Raw genomic sequence first — 26,844 nt, forward strand, 5'->3', positions numbered from 1 at the left:
TGTGCTTTCAAAACCCTAAATGATTAATTCTTGTTTTTTTTAACAGTAATAGCTTTTGGATTTTTTTTTTTGTAATCATGTTGGACAAAGTCAGGAAAAAAGAGCTGTTTAATAATCATCTTGCAGCTAGAAGATAGAGAAAATTGAGAAATAAGTCTCTTTTTGAGACATTTTTTCTTTTGTAAGCCTAAAAAGCGGTTGATGGCTGCTCCCGCTGGGACTACATTTCCCAGAATGCCCCAGTCGTACGTAACGACAGGCATCTTGCGTGAGACGCTTCTGTTCTTGTTTTGGCAGTTTTTTTTCTTTCTTCGTTATTAGGTTCGGTTTGACACTGTATGAAGAAGGCGGGCTTCAAGGTCCACGACGACGTAGTGGTATTGTACATTTCTTTTTGGACATTTAAACGCTTATATTTCACACTGCGTGCAGGCTGGTTTGAAGGAGTGTTATGACTAAAACTGGATAAGTCAGCTAACTAGTTATCCTACGAGCTAGCCAGCCAAGCTAATGAGCGTTCGCTCAGTTCTCTCTCTCTCTCTCTGTGAACGGAAATGATTGATTGGTGCTCTGACGCGTTTGTTTTTAAACTCCACCACCTTTAACTTTATTCTCTTACTTCAGCGTTATTGTCAAGGTAACTAAAGCAAGGCAAACCTCTGTGGCAAATGTAGCAACTGTCAGTGTTAGCGAGCTTCATTTGATAATGATTTATACCAGCTTTGATTGGTTGTTTATTGAAGACCCCGACGACACTAGCAGGTAAAGCTAACCAAGAGGTTCTTATAGATACTTTAGTTGCGCAAATGCGTCAAATTAACTTTAACTTTCAAATGAAGTAGCAAGGTTATTTGTAGCGATAGTTTTAACTCCCACCATGCTCCTGCTTCCTCCAGCTTTCTGCCTCTTAAGCTCTTTTTTTTAAGCTAACCTTTCAGTTCATGAAATGGACGTTTCCGTGTTTGAAGCGGGAACCCCTTTTGTTTACTGCAAATCCTACAGTAACATGTATTGAAATGAAGAAGAAAAAATATATACTGCCTGTCAAATTCTGGGGGAATTCCGGATTCAGTGTTTTGGTTTGTGCTAACTCGCCTGACTTTCTTTTCACTAAAAGAAAGTCCCCGCAGCGACTGCATTAAAAGGCTTTGATTTGAAGCCATCATTAGGTTTGTCTCTGGAGCAAAGGGCTGTGTGCTCTGATATTCTGCCCTCTGAAGTGCTGGAAGCTGTAATCTGTGTGTGTTTTCTGGCTCAGATGCTGCTGTCTGGGCTGTGAATCTGATCTCAAGAAGTTGGTGAATGCAGTTTCAGGATGGCAGATGGAAACAGAGAAGACGACGTTATCCTCCTGGGAAGCTTCAACGTCCACAGAAGCCAAAGTGAGACACTCGAAGAGCACCTCACACCGCTAGCAGCTCGGTGTCACTCTTAATTTCAGCTTCCTACATACATGATTGGCTGAATAGCCTCAGTTTATTCATGTCAACCATTGCTGCTGTTCTGAGAGCAGAGCATCGGTGTAAAAGTAGATCGTTTTACTTTAAAAGTAATTTTATTGCCATAGTGTGGTGGTCTGTCTGTGGAAAGGTTCTAGATGAGATTATGAGTAATCTTAGGCTTTAGAAAAAGAGCTAATGGCTAGTTAGAATAGGACCACGACCAAAGTGGATTGTTGTCGTCTTAACGCCATGATAGCTGTCAAAACACACTCCTTGTCAGTGTTTTTGATTTTAGTTTTTATGCTTCTAACACAGTTTCTACATTGTTAAATGATCATTTGGTCTTTAAAATGCTCCAAACTGTACCTGTGTTGCTTTAGTAATAAATTACAGATTTTTGTTTTTTAGCAAAGTTAACTCAAAGTTTCACCGCCCCTCTGAATCTGCATGCGGCTGCTCTATAATCTGTATGTTAGATTTATTCAAAAAGGTGTTTGCGTACATTTACAGTCATCCAGGACTCGACAAGCCTTTTAAAAATTAATCTAAAGGCTTCAAGGAAGGCAGCTGGGTTTCTTTTACTTCAGTTTCAGGCTTATAAATCATAGTTTGGGACAATCTCATTAAAAGGTGGTTGTTGAAGTCATGAGGGTCACTGACCCACCCATCCATCCTGAGAGTTGTCTGGGTTGTTGTCACCTTTATATTTTAGAACACTTGTAAAAATGTTTACTTTATTAAATCAAGTCTAAAAAGCATAAAAATACAACATTGTGTTATAATGTACAATAATTAGTATGGGGCAGGTTTCTCTCTGTTTTTGTACTTTTATCTCACCCTAACACATGAATTTAGCTCGTTTTAGTTTTTTTCCCCCCTCAAAACATGTTTCATATGTGCAACAATAAGTTTCACATGTGCGTGCATCATGTCACCTTTTAAGATGTTTACACACAGAAGTGTGTCGGTCACAGGTGTGAGTGTAAAACCACCCGGGGTGAGTAGTCCCTGCTGGGTTGTAGGTGTCTGATAGACGACACCTGAGAGCACCTCCTCCCCTTTAGCACACAGACGGCTTAAACAAAGAGGAGTTATCATTAAAGTCATATTTTTAGACAGTTAATTTGGGAAGGAAACAGATTTAAAAATAAGGGAAACTCTTGTTTTCTCTTTGATTTCTCGCCTCCCTTTAGATATTACGAAACCTGTTTCAGACATCTTTAAAATCATATGTTTCCTATCTGTCTGAGTATAAATGCATCGTTTAAGGTTATTGTATCAACACAATAAGGTTACAAATTATTTTAAAAATTACTTTGAAAAAAGCCTTAAAAAGTGCCTAAATTTAACATTAGGGGAGCTGTTATTATCCGAGAAATAACCGGAATATGTTAATAAATATTACTGCTTTCTCTGCTCAGAATTTGGTAAAAACTGAAAGAAAATGTCACATTTAAAGCTGGACTTGGAAAATATTACATTTACTGACATGTGTTGCATGTTTTTAACTGCATGTTACCTTTCAACACATTCCAACTCTTTATGTGATCAATCTAATAGTTTGCTTTAAAATGAATCTATTCCTGATTTTTAATCTTTTGTTTATTCCTATAATTCTTTTCTATGTTTTTGCCTGTCTTTTTGTCTGCAGGCTCTCGGTCCGGCCCGAGGGAGCTCATCACCATTTCTGATGACTCGGATGAGGAGCCTGTAGCTTTGGTACCGGGCAGTCCGGTTCTAGTCCCGGACGACGCGGATGATGACGACGTCAGCATACTGGAGGTGGTTGTCGCTCAGAACTCTTTAAAGCTGCAATTTTTACTTTGTTGACAACATTTCTCAGATGTTTTTGTCAATATTAACATCAGAGGCTGTGTGAAATTCACATTTTGTTTCCTGTTTACACTTTGTTTCGTACAAATCAAACTACTTCTGCATACTTGTGCTTTTTTGACTATTAGTATATCAAAACATCCGGCTCAATCAGCAATGGTTGGCTATGACTTTTAGCTTTTATAACCTTTATATTTTTTTAAATATTCAACTTTATTTTCTAAACCTTTCCCCAAAGAAATACATCCAGATCTTTTCAGTTCTTTCAGAAACATTGTTCCTGTTGGAATCTACTTCAGTATACTTGCTTTATATTTATCTTCTTATCTTCTTAGTCTCCAATCCTGGTCCTGGAGGGCCACCATCCTGCAGGTTTTACTTGTTCCTCTGCTCCAACACACCTGATTTGAATCAATGGGTGATTAACAGGCTTCTGCAGAACAAGAAGAGGTGATTTAACCACTGAATCAGGTGTGTTGGAGCAGAGAAACAAGTAACATATGCAGGATGGTGGACCTCCAGGACCAGGATTGCCTACCCCTGATTTAGCGATTAGCTACAGTATAGCTAATTTTAGTTTTTGTGTAAGGTTTGGCTACTTTTAACTTGTAGCTACAGTGTTGCTAATTTTAATTTTCAGCTTTTGTTTGGTTAATTTGAGCTTTTTAGTTACGGGTTTGCTGTTTTCAGCTTTTATCTATAGTTTTTCTAATACTGGCTTTTAGCCACTGTTTGTTTATCTTTAGCCTTTAGCTATGGTTTTGTTTACTTAAGGTTTAAACTACTGTTTGTGTTATTGTAGCTTTTGGCTACATTTTTGCTCATTTTAACTTCTAGTTCTGATCATTTTAGCTTTCATCTTCTATTTAGATGATTTTAGTTTGTGGTTATTGTTTTGCTAATTGTAGCTTTTAACTGTGGTTTTGCTTATTTTAATAATGTTCTGCTTGTTTGAACTTTAACAGTTCAGTTTTAGCTTCTTAAACAAATTTCAGCTGTCATTCAGCACTTAGCATTTTGCAGATAAAGCTAACTTCTCTACTGTCTTGTTCCTTTATGCTTCTTTTTTTTTTGTTTTCCTACAGCCAACTGTTCCTGCGCGCAGGCCTGTAATTCGCCAAGCAGCCGTTTGGAGCGTGATCAGCCAAATTCAGTCTGTAGGTCAAAGTAGCACACCCTCTGTTGTTCCCAAAAGGGACCCTGGTTCTGCTCCCTCTACCTCCAGAGATGCCAAGACCACCCAGCCAGCCACACACACACAGACTGCAGCGCCGCCTGGCTCGCCTGGACTCTTAGAGCCACAGCCTGGTCCGTCTTCATCACACACACAGTCCCAGCCAAAGCATCACACACACATTCAGCATCAGGACGGCACGTCAGCACGTACAAATGTGGAGCTCCACGCCGTTCCGTCTACCTCCACAAACGCCAAGGCTAGTGCCGCTTCACCTAAAACGCACGCACTTTTCTATCCTCAGCCCGGCACATCTGCACAGCCACATTTACCGGTGGAGCGTCAGGCGGGCGTCCCTGCCGGCGCCACGCGGTTTTCTGCTCCAGCAACAGCCTCGTGTTCTTCTGCACAGACTCAAGAAAAGGCTAGCACGAGTAGGCAAACGCCAGAGAGTGCTCAGGCCAGTACTTCATCTGTACATCCTCAGCCTGGTACTTCTACACTGCTCCAGTCCAACGGAGCCGCGTTTGTGCAGCCAAAGGCGGTGAAGCCGCTTGTTCTTCCTCAGCAGCCGAGCATCTGCGCCTCTGCTCTGATAAGCCAGCCTCAGCTGCCGCCGCGGCTCCAAAAACCTCTACAGCACTCGACACGCGGTCAGATGCAGGGGAACCTTATTCAGATTGAGCCCCAACTCCTGGCCCAGGCCCCCGCCCAGCCCGCTCAAAACCCTCAGGTCATACCCGTGGTCCCCCCTGCAGTTCTTGTAGCGGCTGCCCCAGAGAGATTAGGTCCTCCTGAGGCAGGTCACAGGATTATCCTGGGGAGTCAGGCGCCAGGGGAGCTGGTTCCCAATCCTCCAGCTTGCAGCCACAACGTCAGGCTGCCGAACGGGAACCCTAACCCTCCGGAACCTCACAATGGAGGAGATGCTGGCCTGATTCTGGCCCCAAACCCTGAGCAGGTTAACCCAGCTCCTGTTCTGGTGGCGGTCCGCCCTGCTCTTGAGGACATTCCCCAAATCGAGGATGCAAGGCCTGGACCCTCAGCACCACAAGAGAGACCGGATCAGCGGTCTCTTGTTCGAGCCCTCATCACTGGTGTAGTGGGTATCACCCACACTGTAGCTGTTTGGATCTTTATAATCTGGTTATTACCAAGTTAAGTAACGGAATTAATCACTGTGTGTCCTCTGCAGCTGGACCTGTTTCCAGATGTCCAAGAAGCCTATGTAGCAGAACTGATCTTAAAGAACAACGTGAAAGACTTGAATGTGTAAGAAACTTATGGCCTTTTTATAATCAAACTGTCAGACATATTTATGTGAATATTTCATTTATGTGTCATATCAAGTCCTGTTTAGTTCTACCTCCCAGCCTCTGACTTTGTTCATGTCCTTTTAAGTTTCTTTAATATAAATTTTCCTATAGCCGTAGAAAGACAGAGTACCTGTGTGTGAATGAGAGGCAGGCAGGTGGAACAGAGGCTATGAGGAGCAGAGGTGATGGAGGACTTTAAGTACTTAGGGTCTACTGTTTAGGAAAATGGGAAGTGTGGTAAAGAGGTGAAGAAGAGAGTCCAGGCAGGATGGAGAAAAGTTTCAGGAGTGATTTGTGACAAAAGGGTGGCAGCAAAGGTCAAATGAAGGGTCATAGAAAGGTCAAAGACAGCAGCTATGTTGCATGGTTTTGAGACAAAAAGACAGGACACAGAACTGGAAGTGGCAGAGCTGAAGATGTTGAGGTTCTCCTTGGGAGGGACGAGGATGGACAGGATGAGGAATGAGGTCATCAGAGGTACAGCACAGGTTGAAGGACTGGGAGATAAAGTTAGAGAGGCCAGACTGAGATGGTTTGGACATGTGCAGACGAGGGACAGTGGGTATATTGATAGAAGGATGTTAGAGATGCAGCTGCCTGGAAAAAGACAAAGAGGAGATATATGGATGCAGGTAGAGAGGACACGGAGGTAGTTGGAGTGAGAACAGAGGACACAGAAGACAGAGTCAGATGGAGGAGGATGACTCGCTGTGGGGCCCTCTGAAAAGGGAACAGCTGAAAGAAGAAGTATAAATTTTCCTGTGTTGTGTTTGCAGGATCTGTAACCTGCTGTTGGAGAATCCAGAGTTTCCGAGAAGCGAGACGGCAGCAGCCACAGCAGCTCCCACCAGTATCCTGCTGGAGTCGGGAGACACCCAGGCAGAGGTGGTTGTGAAATCTAAAACACTCATGTTTCCACTAAAGCTCAGACTCCGTATAGAAAGTAAATTTTAAAAAAAGGCCTCAGGACAGTTCAGTTGCAGTTTGTTTGATTTGAACTGAAGCTTAGAGAAAGCCAGATATGGATTTGAGTCTTATTTTTTTTTTGGTTTTGTGTTAACCTACTGACGGATGCTGTCTGTTCTGAGCTTCTTACTGTTGAAGCACGATGAGAAAAGGTTGTTCACCTGCAGAGGAGACGGGGCAGCTTTGGTTTTAACCTGAGATGTTTTCCATTCTGAAGGACGTGCGTTTGTGCTCTCAGGTGACCGAGGACTTGTTTGACTACACTAAGCTGAACTCGATGGCGCCTGAAGTTGTGATGCAGGCAGCAGACTTGCTCATGGCAGATTTCAGGATGCTCAGCTGTCAGGACATCAAATGGGCCCTAAACGCCCTGAAGGGACACTATGCAATCACACGCAAGGTACGTGTGGTTCTGTAGCGTACCGTGCAAGCAGTTTCTTCCTTCTGTTGTTTCTTGTTGCCTCTTTTATGTCCCTTCCCTCCTTCACTCTTGTGGATGTTTTTAGGCCTTATGTGAAGCTCTGAAGAAGTGGCAAGAATCAGGTGACGCATCAGGAAAGAGACGGCGGAGCAGGACCTCCTCGGAGCGCTGCTACGTCGATTTTCATTTTGAGCACGGTGAACAGACTTATCTTTGACTCTTTTATCTGTCCTCTCATCTTCATTTACATACTTTTTTTAATTAGCATAGTTTCTTTTCTTTTTCCTTTAATTTCAACACAGCTGACATTCTTTGAGAATCTCTCGATCTAATAGAAACCGCTTCTATTCCGAATACCCTGTTTGTCCTCCAGGCTCACTAAAGTTGGACAGAAGGATGTATTTCTTAGAGAACGACCGGCGCTACTGCAGGATGTACAGCAACCTTGAAGCCTCTTTGCAGAAGGAGCTGTCGTTTTATCAGAAGAAGGCCAAGGAATGGGCAGAGGTACACACACACACACTTCACTTTCTGTTTTCTGTCAGATTTATGTTTAATTTACTCCCACACGCTCAGTCCAGATTCTTTTATATTTATCCTGCAATGTTATGTTTGATAGGGTACAAGAACTACCGAAGAACGTTTTGTTCTCTGCTCTTTTTCTTCGTTTGAAACATGTTTTACTCTGTGACAAAATTAAGTATTTTCCCACAGCTTTCTGGCTTTTACTAGATATTTTATGCTAATATAAGTCTCTCTCTCCAGCACGAGGACTTCCTCCTCGCTCTGCAGGTGAATGAAGATGAATACAAGAAGGTAGGAACCACAAATGTTTCAGTCGCAGGAATTTACATGTTTGGCAGAATAGGCTGGGCCCTCGAGAGCCTCATTTGACTAAACTGTTTCTAGTTACTTTAATGTGGTTTTTCTGCATCGTGTTTATCTTCAGTGACACAGTTATTGTTGAAAATACACTTTGCGTTCAAGATACTGTGGCTGTACATGCTTGGACTCCGCATTTCAAATGTTTTATTGCTTCAAAAGTGAGCAAAAAGGTGACCTGATGTCTAAGAGGTGTAACACTCAAGAGGCTGCATTTCCTTTAGATTATAGGAAAGATTTCCAAATGTCAAAAGAAAACTAAAGTTTAAGCCCTTTAAATCATCAGGTAGTGACACCCTGATGGCAACTAACAGTAATTAATACATTTTTTATAGCTCCAAATCTTTCAGTTCTGCTTTTCTTCCTTTTTTTATTTTTGCAAACGTCATCAAGTTTTGTTAGATTTTTGAGACATCTTACAGGAGCTGCTTGTTTTGTGTAAAGATGCACCAACTCTCATTTCCTAGTTTTTGTAAAACTCAGACTTTGTAGGTGCCTCTGGCTTGAAAGCCTCAGTTTTTTATGTTTCAGTCTAGCGGTTAGTGTTTTCAGGAACCGACAGCTGCTGATTATTGTGAAAATTGTAATTTTACCTGCCCAATACAAGTTCTCAAAGCTTATTAAGATCTGGTACATGAGTTTAAGTTACAAAAAACTCAAATATCTCAAGGTGTGCACTCTTTGGCAAGATGAAGGTAAAATACTGCTATGGCTCTTCACTAAATTTAAAATAGTTGGCCAAAAAAAGTCAACATTTATTAATTTGCTGATCGGTGACAGGCCTGCGTTTGTTTTCCCAGGACGGTCAGCTGATCGAGTGCGGCTGCTGCTACGGGGAGTTTGCGTTTGAGAAGATGACGCAGTGTTCAGACGGACACCTGTTCTGCAAAGAGTGCCTGGTTAAATACGCTCAGGAGGCTGTGTTCGGCTCCGGAAAGGTTCACACACACACACATGCTTTTTCCTCACATTTGAATCGAGCGTATATGCTAATGCTGCTTGGCAGATGTAAATGACAGACCTTATAAAATACCACGTCCTTCAGGTTTACAGAACGATATGATGCCTCACAAACGTAAATAAACTTGGACATTCTCTTTTAATATTAGCTCAGTTGTGGCTACAGTCAGAGGCACAGGCCTGTGTTTTCTTTGACGAGAAACCTTTATTCTCTGTAAAAATTACAAAAACGTTAAGCACCCAGAAGGAGTGGGCTGATTTGGCTGTAATTTAATACATGTGTAGATTGGTAGATAGTGATGGGTATGTAAATGATTGGATTTGCAAGAAGCTGCACCCCTAGAACAGTCACCAGAGGCCACAAGTGGTGAGATAGTGTTATCAGGTAGTTTCAGGAGCATCTGACAGTTTCTCGAAACAGTGAGTGAAGATCCCCGGAGGATGTCTCGTAGAAGCAATAGACAGCATCGCCATGGCCTGACGGTTTGATCGGGGTCACTGTAGGTTTGCATGAGTCATGCTGTGCAGTAACCTGGCGGAGGGGGAGGACAGATGTCCCAGTGACCTGGTGTTGGAACCAACGAGTACACAAAGCCAATCCAGACATGCTGTGAAGGTTTCCAGTCACCCAAGACAGACCACACTCAAGGGAGGATTGTTTTATTGGGTCAGACATTACAGAACCTCGTGATATCTGTGCCTGCCTTCCAGACACAGGTGTTGGACTCACACCCGGTCTCATCTGGCACTCTGTTTCAATAACTGGCATCAGCCGGAATATGGGCTCCTTGTCCCATGTGTCGGCTGCCATTAACACCAGAGCAGAGACAGCTGTGTTTGGAGTGGTGCCGTAACTCGTAACTGGGAGGCATGGACTGATGACTCGTCTTGGTTCAGCATTACTGCGAATAACCATTGTGTACATGTATGGTGGCACTGAGGGGGAGACGATCTACCCTGCTGATGTTGAGGAAAGACACACCAGTGATACTTCTGGCATCATGATGTGGGGAGCCATAGGGTCTGACTTCAGTGGACCCTGACTGCACAGAGTAACAACATCCTGCATCAGCATGTCCAACCCCTCCTGAGACACCCTGGTAAAGTCTTTGACAAGACACCTGTCTGTCTTTGTTAAAGGCTATAGGTCTCCAATCTTTCCCCAGTCAAACATATTGTGGTTCAGTTTGTATTTCAGCTCCGACTCTGCCGATCTGTCTGATCTCAGGGACCGGTAACAACAACTGTGGGCCGACCTGCTGCAGGAGAGGGTAGAACAGCAGCGTGACTCTGTTCTGCACTGAATCCCTGGTTGGATCCAGGCCTTAGGGGGTGTCACACCCTGCTGACATGAGACCAGCAGTGTGCCCGTACTGCTGACTCTGTTATCTAATCTGTTATGAGTCACATGACCTTTCAGTACTCAATCTGGGTGCCTAACCTTTTTTTTTTTTTATTAGTGTTTGTAATAATTCATCTGATTGTCTGCATGAAACAGTGAACTCATCAAAACTGATTGTAAAGTTGTGTTTCTGTCGATGTGTTTTGAGTCTTTCGAGCCATATGTGTTGATGTTGCAGTCGGAGCTGAGCTGCATGGAGGCGGGCTGCCCGTGCTCCTACCCCATGTGCGAGCTGGAGAAGGTCCTTCCAGAGAACATCCTGTGTAAATACAACGAGAGGCAGGCGGAGGAGGCAGTGGCCGCCACCTGCGCTGATGAGCTCGTGAGGTGAGTGTTTGTGCTGAATGTTTGGTGATATTAGAGCCGGCTACACATGTTGCAGTCAGTCCGTCCCAACTTCCTGTTTTCCACGAACTTGTGCAGCTGTTTTCAATATTTCTCCTGTCTTCATTTCTGAACCAGTCTTCCTTCCTTTCGCAGGTGTCCGTTTTGTAACTTCCCAGCCTTATTGGACAAAGACATGTCTTTGTTCAGCTGTCCCAACCCTCGGTGCCGCAAGGTTGGTGCTCTCTTGTTTGTTTGCTTCACACCAGATTTTTTGTTTTCCTCAACAGTTTGTTTGTCAAAGAATAAGCTCACAGCTATAAATGTCTTTGCACAACATCTAAAGAGAGTTGAGAGTTGTTCTAAATGTTTCAGAAGAGCCTTTATGCTGTGCTCCGCATAAATCATCTCAGGGCTTCTTGAACATGAGTCGGATTAGCACATGTGAGAGATGGAGGATTGATGAGCTGTTTTATTTCTTTAGAGATGATAAACCGTTCCATCTGGCAAGGTCGCCACCTCCGTCTTCCTCTGCGTTTATCTCCGAGCCTCCTCCTCCACCTGTCTGAGGAATGCAGGGGGAGTCGTTGCTCTTTGTCTGCCACAAATGTTACACGCATTCCAGTCAAAACGCTTCATTTTTTTAATGAAGAAAAGTAAAAACAGACACAGAAACTACAGTTCAGTCTCACTTTTACTCCATGAACATGTTTTTTTTTCTCTTGACGTGTTCTTGAGTTTCTGCTCGTGGGAACGACTCCTGTTACAACCATAACATCTGATCGGACACACACTCAGTCTTTTTATTCCCTGGAAGGGAGGAGACAGAGCTGTGTGTGTGTGTGCATGCTTCAACATGACTAATGTGTCTTTTGGGCTCCTGGCACCACGATGCATAGTTAAATCCTTCGTTAAGTGCAGACGAGGTGTTTAAACTGTTTTTGTTTGTGTGGCTTTAGCTTTTAAACCAGAGAAATGTCTTTGTCATTGGTCATTATAATGAGTTATTTATAAAGATTAGATTTTGAAAAACTACTGAAAGGTCTGGTTTAACCACAGATATTTGAGGATTTTAGCTTTTCAAACACAAGAATTTGCTGCGTTTCTCTTTTTTTTATTATCATGATTGAATAAATTGTATTTCTATTTTCAGATAAAGTAAAAAACAGGGTTTTAAATTTTGACTTTTAACTTTTGACAAAGTTTTTATTGTTTCAGCCTTGTGTCCAAACAGAAACGGTGTTTTAGGAGTCCCCAAATGGTACTTCTTGAAAACTGGTTCCAGAGCGAAAAAAATCCTGAAACGCCAATCCTGTTTTTGTTTATTCGTCCAAAAATGCTTTATTTTGAAAATAATGATGTCTTAGCTCCGCCTCTAACCCTGCCTACGATCTGAGGGCGTCCTCTCCTTCTTGTTGTGTTTATATTTTGCGCCCAGCATTTAATCGATACTCATGCTCCACTCCTTGTCTCCTGTTTTTGGTGCGTTTTCATAGCAGCGTCACGGCGCCACACACAGGCCTGGCGTAGTTACTGCATTTGTCCAATAATGATATGAATGTATAAATAAAAAAAGACCCCGTTTGGTTTTAGTAAACATTATTACAATATAAACCAGATGATTTCATACAATCATCAACTTATGCTTGAAAACAGGGCGAAGTCACAATAATCCTTTAATTTTTTATTATTTACATTTTACACACCATTCCACCTTCTTTAGATTGAGGTTTTATGTTTGCTCTTTTTAACCACAACCCAATGAAATCTTCCCAGTTAACTCCATTTAAAAAGCTGAAACTGCAATTTAAAAATTAGTTTCGCTTGTGGTTTCCTGCTTTGCGCAGTCGAAACGTTCTTCTTTCAAATACCAATCACATGACTCCAGTCTGAAGTGTAAAATGTTTATTTGACCACATGTAGTCAAAATAAACTAATGGTGTAATGTTCCCTGTAAACCTGTAGGTGGAGCCAGAGGTTCACAGTGACCAACGAGCACGCACTCCCAAACACACAAGAAGTTAGACACTTCAAGAGACCTTGGGGCAAATTGTTATTTATTAATGATTGTCTTTAACTAAAACACGAAGCAGGAACTTTTAGAGGCCAATTAGGTCAAATTAAAGAGTAAAATGGTCTTTTATTGAAGGCAGGAAACATCTTTAATGTGTGTATGAGTCAGGATGTGTGGCGCTGTTTGAATATTCACTGTGTTGGTTTTTCCTCCTCCTCCCCTCACTTGTCTGGAAATCGTTGCAAAGATAACGAGACACAGATGATGCAGAGACTTTAATGTCCCTGTGTTAGTTCCCGTCAGTCAGAAGTCATTCGGCCCACGGCCCGCTCCGTCTACCAGCAGGGAGGGGCTTCACGTTATGTAACTAACACACTTCTCGTGGGCCCACTCCACCTCCGCCTGCCTTCCCGCAGGCAGCCTCGGCCCCATTGGCTGTCCAGGCTGTCCACTTCGCTTCGTGCTGCGTCCTCACTGGTTGGAAACGCGCCTCGCTTCATTTCAAATGTGGCGCAGCTCAGATTTGACCCAGATTCTCTCTCTCCCATGTATTTTCTTTGGCTCTGTCAGATCTGTTCCACACATACAGTATGCACTCATGTACAGTTACAAATGTTAATTTAATTAAGAAGCTCAGCTGAATTTAACTAGAATGACATTAATAGTAAACCAGTCCTGGAAGCAAATAGCTCTGTCTTATAAGAGCCTCTAAAAAGAGAGAGAGAAACATCAAAACGTGGGTGAAAAAGTTAGTGGAATGAGTGTAGGCTCGGCAGAAAATAAAGCGCTGGATAGAAATAGAAAACAGCTGCCCTTTGTTCATAATAAACCTGCTTGTGTTTCTGTTTTCACACTGCAGTCATGAACACTTTTATTTAAATTTTATTTAAATAGTCCCCCATAGGCGGGTTGGACCCGCCCCGTTGGAGCTGTGACTCCGACGTCACCGGCTGTATTTTTAGTCTCGCTATAAGAACTCAGGTGTTTTCCTGATTCTCAACATCGTGTCAAACAGTCGCACGCTTCAACTCTCTCCTGTCAGTCCTCTTTCTGCTCTGTGGTAACCACTAGGGGGCGATATCACATCGCTCTGTGCTCCTCTCTTTGTGTGATCTGGATTTGTCTGCACCTCCCTGATTAAACGTTTTGCAGCTCTGTTTCTGTAAATCTTTAAATCAGTTTAACCTCTTTTTTTCCCCCTTTAGTTCTGCCTTTAAGGCACGAGAGCGTGCTCTGCATCTGAGCTGCTGCAGATGCCAACAAAAACTCTGACTTCTGGAGTTCATTTCACCTCCCTCTGGCTGACCTTGCACACACACACACACACACACACACACAAGCAGTGATTTAAGGATGTATAAGGAGGTAGATTGGCTTTCTGGTTCCGCACATACGGATCCCACAGCGCTGCATCAGCTGTCATATGCCACGCTCTTCAATATTAAATGAGTGACTCAAATATTTATGCTGACACCACTCAGCTAAAGCTTCGTGGGGTGGGGGAGCTGCAGCCTTCAACCCCGGATGTCATTCGTCTGCACGTTTTGACAAGGATGAAGGAGGATGGAGGACAGAGATGTTGTTTCTAGGCAACCGAGCAGTCTGCAGCAGGCGCTCTCCCTGCAGCCGGTCACACATTTGCAGCAAAAAAAGCCGCACCTTAGCTGCGTCTGTACGAGCCCGACTCCCTGCAGCAGCAACGGCAGCAGCATACAGAGCAGCTGCTGTGGGCTGATCTCACTCTGACTGCAGGGACTCTCTGGAAAAATGTCAGGGGCCGGGGATAAGAAAATCATTTGCTTTTCAAGCTCGATTCTTCTCCAGCTCTTTAATTTTTCATCGTCCTCTTGTCTCTTTCTGTCTAGGAGAGCTGTAGAAAGTGCCACGTCCAGTGGAAGCAGCATGTGGGGAAGACCTGCGAGCAGGTCCTGGAGAGGGACGAGATCCGCATGAGAGTGCTTTTGTAAGTGGGTCACTGAATCCCCTCCACCCTGAAGGTCACTCACGAGTTCATTTTGAAGTTTAGGAACGTTTTATGAGGTGGCTTTGTTTGTTGGAAACTCAAATGCTTTAAAAATGACAAATCCAAAGAGTTGTGCCTTTAACTCTCTAGCTCACTCCATTTTGACCTATTTTGAGTATTTGTACACATCTCGGACCCTCGCAGCCCTCACACAGAAAAGGATGCCGGGTAAACACCTCAGTTTCCCGGCCAACCCTCCGGGAAGTAGCCCGTCCGGTGGTCCAGCTGCTTCCTGTGGCCCAGCAGGCCCCGAGGCGGTACTTCCTGTTGTCAGATCATTAGACTTCCTGGTCCTGACAGAGACAGGAAGTGGTCTGGCAGATGGATCAGTGCGCTGATGATTTTAAAAGAGCAAAACCAAAGAAATCACATCAACGCTCAGTCAGCTTGGAGGGTTGGTAACTCAACACACAAATAATGAGATGGTAGCAGTTTTTACTCTCTGGGTTTTTTGGATTATTATTTTTGAACAACCAGATGTGGGTTAAAAAATGACACATTTTAGGCCAAAAATGATGAATTTTCTCATATATGAAGTTAAAATACACAAAGGTTTTTCTGATTTATTGCATCTCTTTATTTATCATTTAATTTCCTGTCATCTGCTGGTTGTAGAGAGAGCGTTCTGTACCTTAAAACATGTCTTTTATTTCACATTTTCTCCCAAATAAATCCTTTTCCTCTGCAGCTTCGTCAGCAGCGTTAACTCTGTGTGTCTCCTCCTTGTGCCGCAGCGAGGAGCGCATGACGGCGGCCCGCGTGAGGAAGTGCGTGAAGTGCGGGACGGGCCTGGTCAAGTCGGAGGGTTGCAACCGAATGTCGTGCCGCTGCGGCAGCTTCATGTGCTACCTCTGCCGAGAGCCCATCACCGGCTACAACCACTTCTGCCAGCACGCGCGCTCCCCCGGCGCCCCGTGCCGCCACTGCCGCAAGTGTTCGCTCTGGACTGACCCCACGGTGCGCCTGAACACGAAACACTGAAACTCTACCAGCATGGGTTTGATGTAACTCAGACTGAAATGCTTTTCTTCTTGGTTTACTTGTTGCTTTGTTTTAAATCGTTGCACAAAAGCAGTGAAAGCCTCTTTATCTTCCTTAAAGATGGCAGCATTACAGTTAGGAAAAGTGGTACAAACCCCTCCTCCTCCTCCTCCCCCCGCCGGTCTTTTACCCTTCACCGCCGCCGCCCACAGTGACTTGGCTGCAGAGTTTCTGGCACCGAAAAGCGTCACTCAGATCCAGAGAAGTGAATGAGCTCGAGAGGCTCCAGCGGCTCGTCATCAGCGCAGAGCCAGGAGGAAGGATTAACTCTGGAGCTGTCTGAGAGACGGGGGGACGGGAAGCGTGCGCACTTCTCTCTTTATGAAACCGCTCCAAACGTTCAGCCCAGAGTTAGCTTAAACTAGGAGTTTAGCCAAAAAAGCTGAGTTCCCTGAGCTTTGATTTGTTGTTTGTTACAAACGTGACACGATGAGCAGGAAAACAGACACCTGAAAAAAGTGCGACATGGAGGAGAGTTTATCCTTGAGCCCTTCTGTCTCTAAAGCCGTTGGAGCCTTTTAACCGGCAGCTCCAAGGAATAAAATCAGCTCCGGTTTGAAGAGAGAGCAGACGCAGCTCTCCGAGAGTCTCACTCAGGCATTTTTAACAAATGACTGACGGAGGAGTTGGCTGTGTTGCTGTTGATTCGTTCTCACGCTGGCGTTGACTCTGTTCATGTCGCTCCGCTTTGATAAAATCGGCTGAACGACTCGTTTTGTGTTTCTGCAGCAAGATGACGAGCGGATCATTCAGGAAATCCAGAAGGAAGGTGAAGCCGAGCTGAATAAGAAGTGTGCAGGTCAGTGAGCACAGTGTCTCATTTGTTGTTATTAGGGGCGTAACGGTACACATAGCTGTTATTGGATGCTTAAAATAAACGGAGGACCGTTTAACATGTTTTTCATCACCTCATATATGAAACTCCTATCGAAACATGACCTGAAACTAAGATACTTACTGAACTGTGTGCACCGTTTCACTCCTTGTTGCTGTTTCTGCTCCTGTTTTAGACCAGGTTACAACTAGTCCCTGGGGTTAGTTTGTGTTTTAATGTTGGTGGGCAACACTTTTTATCCTGAGGGCCATTTTGACTTGGTTAAATGAATCAAAAGGCCCCAAATTCATCTGAAACATGGGTTCTGAGTGGTACCTTCAACTCTCATACACGGTCTTTTTCAGAGCAAGGCTTACCCTGTTTTGCACATTTGATAGTGTAGATGTTTAATATTAGTTAGTTAACGGGAAGCTCTTTTACATCAGTATGTTTTTGTTGTTTCATAAACCTGAAAAACTATAAAACGGGCCGTCATTTGACGAGTCATTAGCTAAGGTGAAGACTTCTGTTCTCTCCTCAGTCTCTGCTCCATGACAGATAAGTTACTATCAGTCTCAAATATGACTGAACATCACTTCAAAAATGACCAGATTATCCCTTTAAGTACGTCGTGGGCCACTTCAGGCCCTCGGGCCACATTTTGCCCACAAGTGGTGTAGAAGATGGCGCCGTGACATTCACCCGTGTCTTTCCTCCTCTTCTTCTCTCAGACAATTCAGGGAAAAGGGTCGGCCCGCCCCCAGAGGTCAGCACGGACGCCAAGAGACCCCGCGTGGGTCCGCCGCCCGAAAACCCGCCCAACCCCAACCCCGCGCCCCTGAACAATAACAACAACAACAACAACAACCAGCAAAACCACGCCTTCAACCCCCATCATCACAACATGGACCTGCCCATGCACTACGGACCCCCTCCACACTACTACAGACGCTTCTAACACACTCTCTGTGTGAACACACACACACAGTCTGTCTTTATGTTCATTGCACAAAAATGGCCTTTTGCATTAAACTGAATCAGAACTGCTTTTGTCGAGTTAAAAACAAAAGAAAACAAAAAAAACTCATTCAGGCTTCGTAACCTTTTGCTGACTGGGAGGGGATTTTCCAGCAACTTGTTTTTTTTTTTTTTCCACTCTTTTCTCTTTCATTTCTCGAGCCGAGCTCATGAACAGTTTAAGGTCTCGGGGCAGTTTGTCTGGTTTATACAGATATTTTTGGGAATAAAAAAACCTAAAATAAAAAAAAAGAGAGAGAGAAGAAGTTAACATTCCCTTCTGTATGTTTTGTCATACAGGTGTGAGAGTTTTCCAATAAAGTTTCCCGTTGTTCAAAGGTTCTGCCTCATATGCGCCGACTTTTACCAGGAGGAGGAGATGTTTCTGTTCGCCTCAGGCGGGGAAACAGGCTGACTCACGCTAACTGAGCGCCAATCACATGACGGGCGCAGGAGGGGGGGAGGCTTTAAACCAATCATCTGCCGGGGTCTGTGATGTTGCAGAGAGGGTCCTTCTTTGTTCAGCCGAGTGTGACAAATCGCTCTGCTGCACGCCGTCTCCTGTTCCTGCACGAGAACTAAAACCTCCACTTTGACCCTGGGCTCCTAATGGTTTTAGCCTTGGATCGTATGAGATGAACTCCTTGTTTAGTTATTTTTTGTTTTAGTTTTTTTATATCTTCTAACAGCAGCCGCCCGTAACGACTCTGATAACCTCTGCTGTGTTTAAAACAGATACCAGCCGAATCGCCGCGTCGTTTCACGCCACACTTTTAGTAAAAGTCTTGTGTGATCTGTTGGTGCTCAGAGTGTGCGACTGGGAAAGACTCTCAGCTACTCCCACACAAGATCTGTAAAACTGTCTCACCTGTAGCCATTTCTGTTTGGGTTCTCTCAGCCTGATTAGCTGCGGCAGCCATCTTGGATCAGATTACATTCAAATCTGAGTTAGATATTTTGCTAACAGACAAGCAGACGTGCACATGGAGGCAAACGCGTTATCACCCCCACCCGGTTTCAGACGCTCTAAATCAGCGAGCTGCACCTTTTTAAAGATCCGCTCCTTATAGCTGATGTTGCGCCGTAACCCGAAGAATGCTGCGGACCCTGACCTTTGACCTTTCGCCCCGGGGTGTCCTTGTCAGCCAGCATTCCCCCCCCCCGGGAACAATCTCTCCCTTGCTTCCCGTGAAACCTTCTGCTCGTCTCGTCTTCCGGCGGCTGAAGACACTCCGGGGCCTCAGCAAACAGGAGTTTGGGTCCTGGATTACATTCAGATGGAATTAAAGAGAATTATCAGCTCATGGCTTCTTTAATCTGGACAACAACTGGCTGGATTATCTGACAGGATTAGACCAAATAAAGGAGAAGTTTTGAAAGATTTGTGCTGCCACTTAAACACGGCAGCGATCAGTAAAATACAGAGACGACAGTCTGTTTTCAAAACGTATTTATGAGTTTGACGGTCTTATTGGAGGAAAGTTTGATGGCCCAAAAACTCATTCTACTCTGAATTTAATATTTATCTGACAACAGCAGGCTACATATGCAATAAACACTTTTTATGGTTTTAGGAAACATGAATTTTAATCCTTTTAAACTCAAAATTTGAGCCTTATTTTGGAATCTGAAAGGATTGGACCCGTGGTGGCACAATGAGGAATGTTTCAATACTGAGTTGTCTTTTTTTTTTATATTCCTCCATCTCAGAAGCTTTAAAATAACTCGTAGTTTGTTGAAGTTTGGAGATTTATCTTCTGGCAAAAAGCTAGTGTTGTTTACGGGCGCGCCGGTTTGATCGGCGCGTGGTGACGTCATCCATAAATTCCAGCCCCGTATTGAAAAAAGGGGAGAATCCCCAAGCTTCACGAGGACGCCAAACATTATACGAAGGGATTTCCCCAGCGCTGCGGCAGAGAAAAATGGTTGCTTTCAAAGGAAATTCAAATCGCTCGTTTTTACGCAAATTTCAATCACAGCAAAAGTCAATATTTTCGTGTTTTTGTGCACCACTAAGTGGGCTCATTCCTGTTAATTTTGCAGCTCAGGTCGTGTATGTGACATTCATGATATTTGTGTATAATCACGATATTGATGATACACAATATTTGTTTCTGATGTTTTTGTATCATTTATCTTCAATAGCTTTAACAAGTGAAAGGAAGGATGTGTAAAAAATAGTAGAAACTGGTTCTGATGGATGTTTTTTATGATGAAACTGGTACTAATTTACCTAAAAGTATTCTGGTAGTTCCTCACCGAGCTGCTCTTGTTGGAAACTAGTTAGAGAGGCAAAGTTTTCCCTCTGAGTCTGTCTGAAAGGCACATTTGCATGAACTCCTGACAAAATCAGGGTCCAAATTCACAGGGAGTTTGCATACATATTGACAAAAATACAAACCGAGCTCTCACCCTGGGGAAATATGTAACCTAAACTCAGGTTTCCAGACGCTGGTGAGGACTCTGTGACTGTCCTGAGAGAAATTTGTCTCTCAGATGTTTAAATATTCCTGCAGCAGAACGTCTGTGAGCCTTCGGACACATTTTGTTTGTTTGAGTTTGTTGCCAACAGTCCCGGTCAGATTCTGGCTTTAGAAACCCTGCCTTTTTCTAAGTTTTTGATCATCTTCTTTTTCTTCCAGCTGTTCCCTTTTCAGGGGTCTCCACAGCAAGTCGTCCTCCTCCATCTAACTCTGTCTTCTGTGTCCTCTGTCCTCACTCCAGCTACCTCCATGTCCTCTCTAACTGCATCCATATCTCCTCTTTGTCTTCTTCCTGGTAGCTGCGTCTCTAACATCCTTCTACCAATATAGCCTCTGTCCCTCCTCTGCACAATGAGTTGGAATGAAAACATGATGGACAGAAACATTCTACTTTGCTTGAAAAGCGTCCCTGAGCTACTTCACGTTGCCCTATGGAAAGCCAACAGGGGCAAAAAGCTGAGATTTTCACACGTCATTACTGCATCGTTTGGGCATCGTCTGCACCTAAATCACACGTTCAGGCGTTCTCTATAGACCCCTTCATAAGATGAGTCTGAAACACGTCCTGGTGTGATGAGGGTTCAAGTCAACCCACTGCTGTGAAACTCTGAGGTAGTCACAGAGCTGAAACAGTCCACACAGGTGCTGTCAGAGGTTTACATGCAGCCATCATGGGCATTGATGTCATTGTTTTAGGGTTTTAAATCATTTAACTGATATACATTTTTAATTAGTTAAGAACAAGAATTGGGTGCACAAGTTTGAGTTTTGCTTTTTGTAGGCATCAACAAGCTTCCAGCATAATTCTGGGCAGATATTTGACCACTTTTTTTAGAAGGATCGGTGCTCCGGTGCTAGTGGCAATCAAACCACCCGCATGACGCCGCCACCACCACCATGCTTGACAGAAGTAGTAGATAGTTCTTGGATTTGAAAGCTTTACCTCGACTTATTTCTTGTCATTGTGGCCCAAACAGCACAATCTTTGTCTCGTCTTTTCCCCCAGAAGGCGTTTGGCTCGTCCTCGTGGGCAGCTGCAAATTTCAGGCAAGCTCGAAGGCGTCGCTTGTGGAGCAGGAGAGGGAAAAACTCCTAATCCTTTTTGTCCCGACTGGCCTCCCATACGACCTTAGAAGCATTCAAATAGAAAGGTGTAACTCGGGCATCCGGACAGAACAATGAGGGTTCCACAACAACAAACGAGCGTTTCCTGGAACGTCCGCTGTGAGGCTGATGACAGCAGAGATTAGAGCCGTGGTTCCCTCTGACCAACCCAAACCCTGAACCAGGAGGGACAGCTCGGCTGGACACGACACGAGAGCAGAGGGGGGGGTGACATTACTCATTCACACACACATTGCTTTTTGCATCTTTTGTGGTGTTTTCACGTGACACGTCTGTCTTTGCAAAGAGAGGACGTTTTGGTTTAAAGTGATGTTCAGATTCAGCTGAAGAGGAGAGAACTCCTCCATGATAGTCGACACAAAGACAGAGGAACATCCGTGTGTGTGTGTGTGTGTGTGTGCATACTAAAACCCTCCTCCTCCTCAGGGACCTCTGGTGTCTGCCAGCCTCAGCTCCCCCGATGGTTTTGGCTGCTCCACCTCCTCTGGCGTTGTTTGCGTCTGTAATTGTTTGTGTGCGTCTTTAACGAGTGCATATTTGTTTTAATGAGCGTGTGCTCCTCGGAGCAGCTGCTCACATCTGCCCAGCTGTTGGTGTATTACTCCACATTTCTTTTACAACATTATAGGAACCAATTATAACCAGTCGGTAACATCAAACCTTCAATTTACCCTGATAGAAGCGTAAATTTCAAACATTATAAGATACAGATCTTATCATGATGATCAACACTTCAGGGAAGTTATCCACCATTTTACTGTTAAACCAAAATAACTATAAATATGTTTTCTAGTTTAGCACCTCTTAGACCTCTCTACTGCAAGTACAGCATTTTAAATTACTATCCTAAAAATGTAACTTAGTTTAGTTGTTTTTGGTATCTATTATTTGGTCGTTCATTATTTAAACGGACGCGTTTTTCACACTTTTCTTTTGCATTTTGTTGGCCGTTAGAGAGGACATGGAGGTAGCTGGAGTGAGGACAGAGGACGCAGAGGACAGAGTGAGACGGAGGAGGACAACTCGCTGTGACGACCCCTGAAGAGGGAACAGTTCTCAGAGTTCTGCTGCAGGAATATTTAAACATCTGAGAGACAAAATTCTCTCACCAGCGTCTGGAAACCTGAGTTTAGGTTACATATTTCCCCAGGGTGAGAGCTCGGTTTGTGTTTTTGTCAATATGTATGCAAACTCCCTGTGAATTTGGACCCTGATTTTGTCAGTTCATGCAAATGTGCCTTTCAGACAGACTCAGAGGGAAAACTTTGCCTCTCTAACTAGTTCCCAACAAGAGTAGCTCGGTGAGAAACTACCAGAATACTTTTAGGTAAATTAGTACCAGGTTCATCATGAAAAGCATCCATCAGAACCAGTTTCTACTATTTTTTACACATCCTTCCTTTCACTTGTTGAAGCTATTGAAGATGGAATTAAGCAGCTTTGGATTCGCTGTAAGAAACTAACATTTCCACAGAGCCCAACTTCAAAAGATCTGGACTGTCCCTTTGATTTTTAGCCTCCACTGATGGAGTTTGTTCAGGGGTCAGAAGATAACCTCCTAAATGCTGAAGGTCATCACGGTTTTAGAGGTCAAGAAGCTCCATTCTCTGACCTCAGAGCTGCCGTGATGATGTTTAAAATCACGTCCTTGGATCTTAAAAGGGATAGTCTGGTTGTTTTTGAAGTGATGTTCTGTCAGATCGTTGACAGCGCCTTATCTGCGACGTCAGCCAGAGCACAGATGCTGGAGAGAAGGGCAAAAGTCTTCATTCAGGCAGGACTAATGGTTTGCCAAACGAGGGCCTGGTTTTAAAACAGGTCTTCCTCAGAAACGGCGTACAGGCGTGAAGGAACGCTACGATAATTAGTTAATATTAAACATTTAACCGCCACACTTTTGCATGACATGATTAATTCCCTGCTGTTTTCTGAACCGAACATCAGTGCTGCATGTGTCACAGTGTGTGTGTTAGAGAGACAGACAGACGGTGCTGAATGTTTGCTCCTCAGGCCCTCGTTGGATTAGCCTTTAGCCTTTAGCTTAGCCTGGATGAAGACTTCTGCTCTTTAGTCTCGGCTGATGAAGGACTTCCTCCTCATCCTAACCTTTAGTCAGTAAACGGAGTGATACGGGGACTAAAGCAGTTGGTTTTTATGCCCACTAATGTCGACTGGAAGCATGCAGGGTGAGCCCCCTCTGTGTTTGATTAGAGTCAGCGGGTCACCCACCCTGCTCTTCATCTTCCTCCTCCCTGGAAGGAGATGACCCGCCTGACCCACAGACCCAGAGCTTGACTGCCTGGACCCACGAGGGCCAGAGGCAGATTTGATTAGAGACCAGAGCTGATGGAGACAGACGAGGTTGGAGGCATAGCCCTGTGTTTGCTCTGTGATGAAAGGCAGCAGCGCCGCCCTCCTCCTCGGTGCTACATCCCGATCGTTTAAGCTCGGCGCTGCCCCACCCCCACCTCGGTGGTGTTTTTGAATGAAACGAGGGCCTTCGACTCCCCTCACCCTGATAATGCCACACACACCAGCTCCAGCAGCTGCCGTTTCCATGGTGACAAGGAGGCTGGCTGGGAGGCGGCGGCCATTCCACATCCAGCCTCTCTCCTCCCTCCCTCTCTGACAGAGCCAAAGCTTTACCCAGAAGCCACTGCAGCCGAGATCTGGGTCATGTTTTCAGTGAGTCATCCTTTGAGAGGGCCTGACGGAGGGTTAAAGCAGGCACACGGGAGGGTGTGTGTGTGTGTGTGTGTTTGTTTTGCCATGTTGGGTGTTCCTCTGGGATCCGAGAACCTGACGGAGGAAACAGATTAGAGAAGTGCTCAGAGGCTCCATCATTACATTACCGCCCTGAACATGTGGATCTGTGGGGGCTGGAATAAATGTTTCAACACAAAGGCTCCATTCAAGAGACGGGAAAGTGTGTGTGTGTGTGTGTGTGTGTGTGCGTGCATGCACGAATGTGGGACAACGCATGGAGCCGCTGCGGTCAGAAAACTGGACGGATGCCAGACGTGAAGCTGTGATTACACGAGGAACACAACAGGCCGTGATTTACTCAGCTGCTCCCATCAGAGCGGCCCGAGGACAGATTAAACTGAAAAAAAAAGAACCTGAAGTGAGATTTGGTAAAAACGACATTTTGAATTCTCAGAAGTGGACATTAATGGCTGCGTAGCAACTGTAACCAGGCGAACAAAGCTCAGCCGTAGAGACCAGAGACTGGACTGACTGTCAAAGCCTCTTTTTACTGAGGCAAGTCAGCAAACACTGCTGCAAAATGTGGACGAATGGATGGAATTCAGCTTTTATCTCAGACGTTTTTTCAGTTTATGCCACTCAAAACACGATAGTTCAGATCATTTGAATAATGAATGTGTGGAAAAGTTACAAACAACTAATATCTTACCTGTTGTAGATGGATCTGTGAACCACCTGACTGGATTGATGAGCCAAAGACCGAAGAGGATTGTTTCTACCTTAAAATAATTAATCTTATAAACTTCATAACACTTTTATAATTTCTTTAATCTGCCGTCAAACTCGCTTTACATGGATATTCCTCCAGGAAGTGCTACAGCTAGCTGCTACACCTTTTATTAGCAAAGTACCCCCTTGGTCATATCAGGCTGGCCCTTGTTGTCAAACAGAACTTGTGAAAATAAAAGAGGATTTTTAAAGAATGCATATTTTTGATGAAAGCAAAGTTGATTTATATCAGCTTTTTATTCGTTTAGAACAGAGAGCACTTTGTTTTAAAGCCTAAATGTTTTCTTTTAAACAAAGAGCTGATATCTTAATTCATTTTGACAGGTTTTATGATTATTAAGAAAACTTTGCTTTTTGCCAAACATGCCATCTGTGCCCCAAACTTATAAAACTGTCCTGAAAGGCTCGCTGTAATTCAGGCAAATGGAGCCAATTAGTCTAAAAATATGCAACAAACACTGAGCTCACCTTTCAATCAGTGTGTTTGCAGATGATGTGTTATATAAACAGATCTCTGCTGCACAGAGGGACCCTCAAGTCCTAAACCGAGGTCCTTCAAAAAGCCATCTACAACAGGTAAGATATTAACAGTTCATAACACTTCCACAGACCCTCTCAGGGGAAACTCTGAACCCAAAGCTGTACCAGAAACCGACGGAGGAACAAAAATAAAGGATAAACACGTCGCTCTGCATTCCAAATCTCAGTTTTATTGGTCGCTGGATTTTAGGTGAACCAATGGCACAAGAGAGATTACTCCACAATATCCAAAAAAGTTAATAATTGTACAAAATAATACAAAAGAAAATTCCAGTTTGCCAAAGCAAAACGTGCAGACTCTTTAAATTTTCCTACCTCCAAAAAAAACAAAACAAAACAAAAAGCTCAGAGTAAGGCACAGTCATTACCACATGTTTACCCTCTGCCTCCGTAAGACTGTCGATGTTCAGCTCTCAAGAGGAGAACCATCTTTAGGACGTAAAAAACTCACTTCAACCCTTCATGGAAAATACTCTAAAACAGAGGAAACATTAAAACTGGGTACAATCATGTATCATCACACAGGAATACAGCGACCGGTCGTTTATACTGATGGAAATGTTGGCGATAGTTCCTGCTCGTGTCGAGGCTGATGAAGGGGAGCGAATCGGAGAGCGGCGGATCCGATGAGCGCGCTACATGACCGAGTTACAAACATCCAGTTTTATCCCATTACATCTTTCATGTCAAAGAAACAACAAAAAAAGTCTAAGAAAAGCAAAATAAATGGTCTTAAATGAGTGGAAATGTTAGGACACTAAGCCTGGAGCAGAGTTTGTTGTTGGAGGGGGATGAGATGAGTGTTTGTAGCACCAGATCTCAGTTTAACTATTTATCAAAAGTTTGGTCTGTGTAAAGGCTGAGGTGCTCGTTTTGGTCGAGGGAATCAGAAAATAAAGAAGAGCAAAAGAAAGCAGCTTTCTACGAAGTCTATAAATCATTTCTCTACCGTTGCTACCTGCTGTACACGTCGCTATGATAATGTCTGTGCCTTGGACATCGAGAAAAAACAAAAAACAAAACTCATCCAACCGTGCAAGTGTGTCATCTTTCAGAGACACGTGCCGTGAAACGCGCCGGCGCCGCATCGTTTCCCTGACACTAGCTGGAGCTTGCAGAGACCGAAAAGAAAAATCTGAACTTCCTATATCCTGGTTCCGTCGCCAACCAATGAGAACACAGCTAGAGAGCAGCACAGGAAACGGCCTTTGAATACTTTACACTTGAGATGAGGGAGGGGGGTGGTGGTCGCCTGCACCTTCAACAGATCCACTCTGCTCATACAAACAAACACTTTAGCCTAGAAACTGACCTGGCTCTACCGGTGCCGACCAACAAGATGGCAGCCGGGAGGGCAGATCGGATCAGCCGCGGCGTGCCTCTCACACAGATAAACGGGTGGGAAACACCGGGGGGAGGAGGGGGGGCTCGTTAAACGTGGCACCGCTCTGGGAGGCGGGAGGACCGGATCGAAGCAGAAAAAGTGCACGGCCCCCACGTAACTATGGCAACAGATAAAGGTCGGCACTGCGGGACAGAGCTGCGAAACTGAGGATAAAAAAAACAAAAAAA

At 44.2% G+C, this 26,844-nt stretch overlaps 1 protein-coding gene across 2 annotated transcripts; it reads left to right on the forward strand.

Moving 5' to 3' along the window:
• The first annotated feature begins 244 nt into the window (after positions 1-244).
• rnf216 (ring finger protein 216) lies at positions 245-17,968 on the forward strand. Of its 2 annotated transcripts, none has more exons than XM_017416576.3 (17): positions 245-377; positions 1,259-1,382; positions 3,094-3,224; positions 4,361-5,551; positions 5,645-5,721; positions 6,542-6,650; positions 6,970-7,131; positions 7,238-7,349; positions 7,526-7,659; positions 7,918-7,968; positions 8,835-8,972; positions 10,575-10,723; positions 10,877-10,955; positions 14,600-14,697; positions 15,492-15,714; positions 16,528-16,597; positions 17,344-17,968. In XM_017416576.3, exons 2-17 carry the CDS (start codon positions 1,316-1,318, stop codon positions 17,568-17,570), a joined length of 3,018 nt encoding a protein of 1,005 aa, XP_017272065.1. In that variant the 5' UTR covers positions 245-377; positions 1,259-1,315; the 3' UTR covers positions 17,571-17,968. The 2 variants fall into 2 exon arrangements, with proteins under 2 accessions (XP_017272065.1, XP_037834597.1); XM_037978669.1 differs by lacking the exon at positions 245-377 and adding an exon at positions 401-762.
• Positions 17,969-26,844: the final 8,876 nt, after the last annotated feature.

This window comes from Kryptolebias marmoratus, linkage group LG12 (genome assembly GCF_001649575.2).
Source record: "Kryptolebias marmoratus isolate JLee-2015 linkage group LG12, ASM164957v2, whole genome shotgun sequence".
Lineage (NCBI taxonomy): Eukaryota > Metazoa > Chordata > Actinopteri > Cyprinodontiformes > Rivulidae > Kryptolebias > Kryptolebias marmoratus.

Coding starts and splice junctions, on each gene's coding strand:
- rnf216 (XM_017416576.3), top strand. CDS start 1,316: ATGGCAGATGGAAACAGAGAAGACGACGTTATCCTCCTGGGAAGCTTC. Junction 7,969..8,834: donor ATGAAGATGAATACAAGAAG/GTAGGAACCACA, acceptor TTGTTTTCCCAG/GACGGTCAGCTGATCGAGTG. Junction 15,715..16,527: donor CGCTCTGGACTGACCCCACG/GTGCGCCTGAAC, acceptor GTGTTTCTGCAG/CAAGATGACGAGCGGATCAT.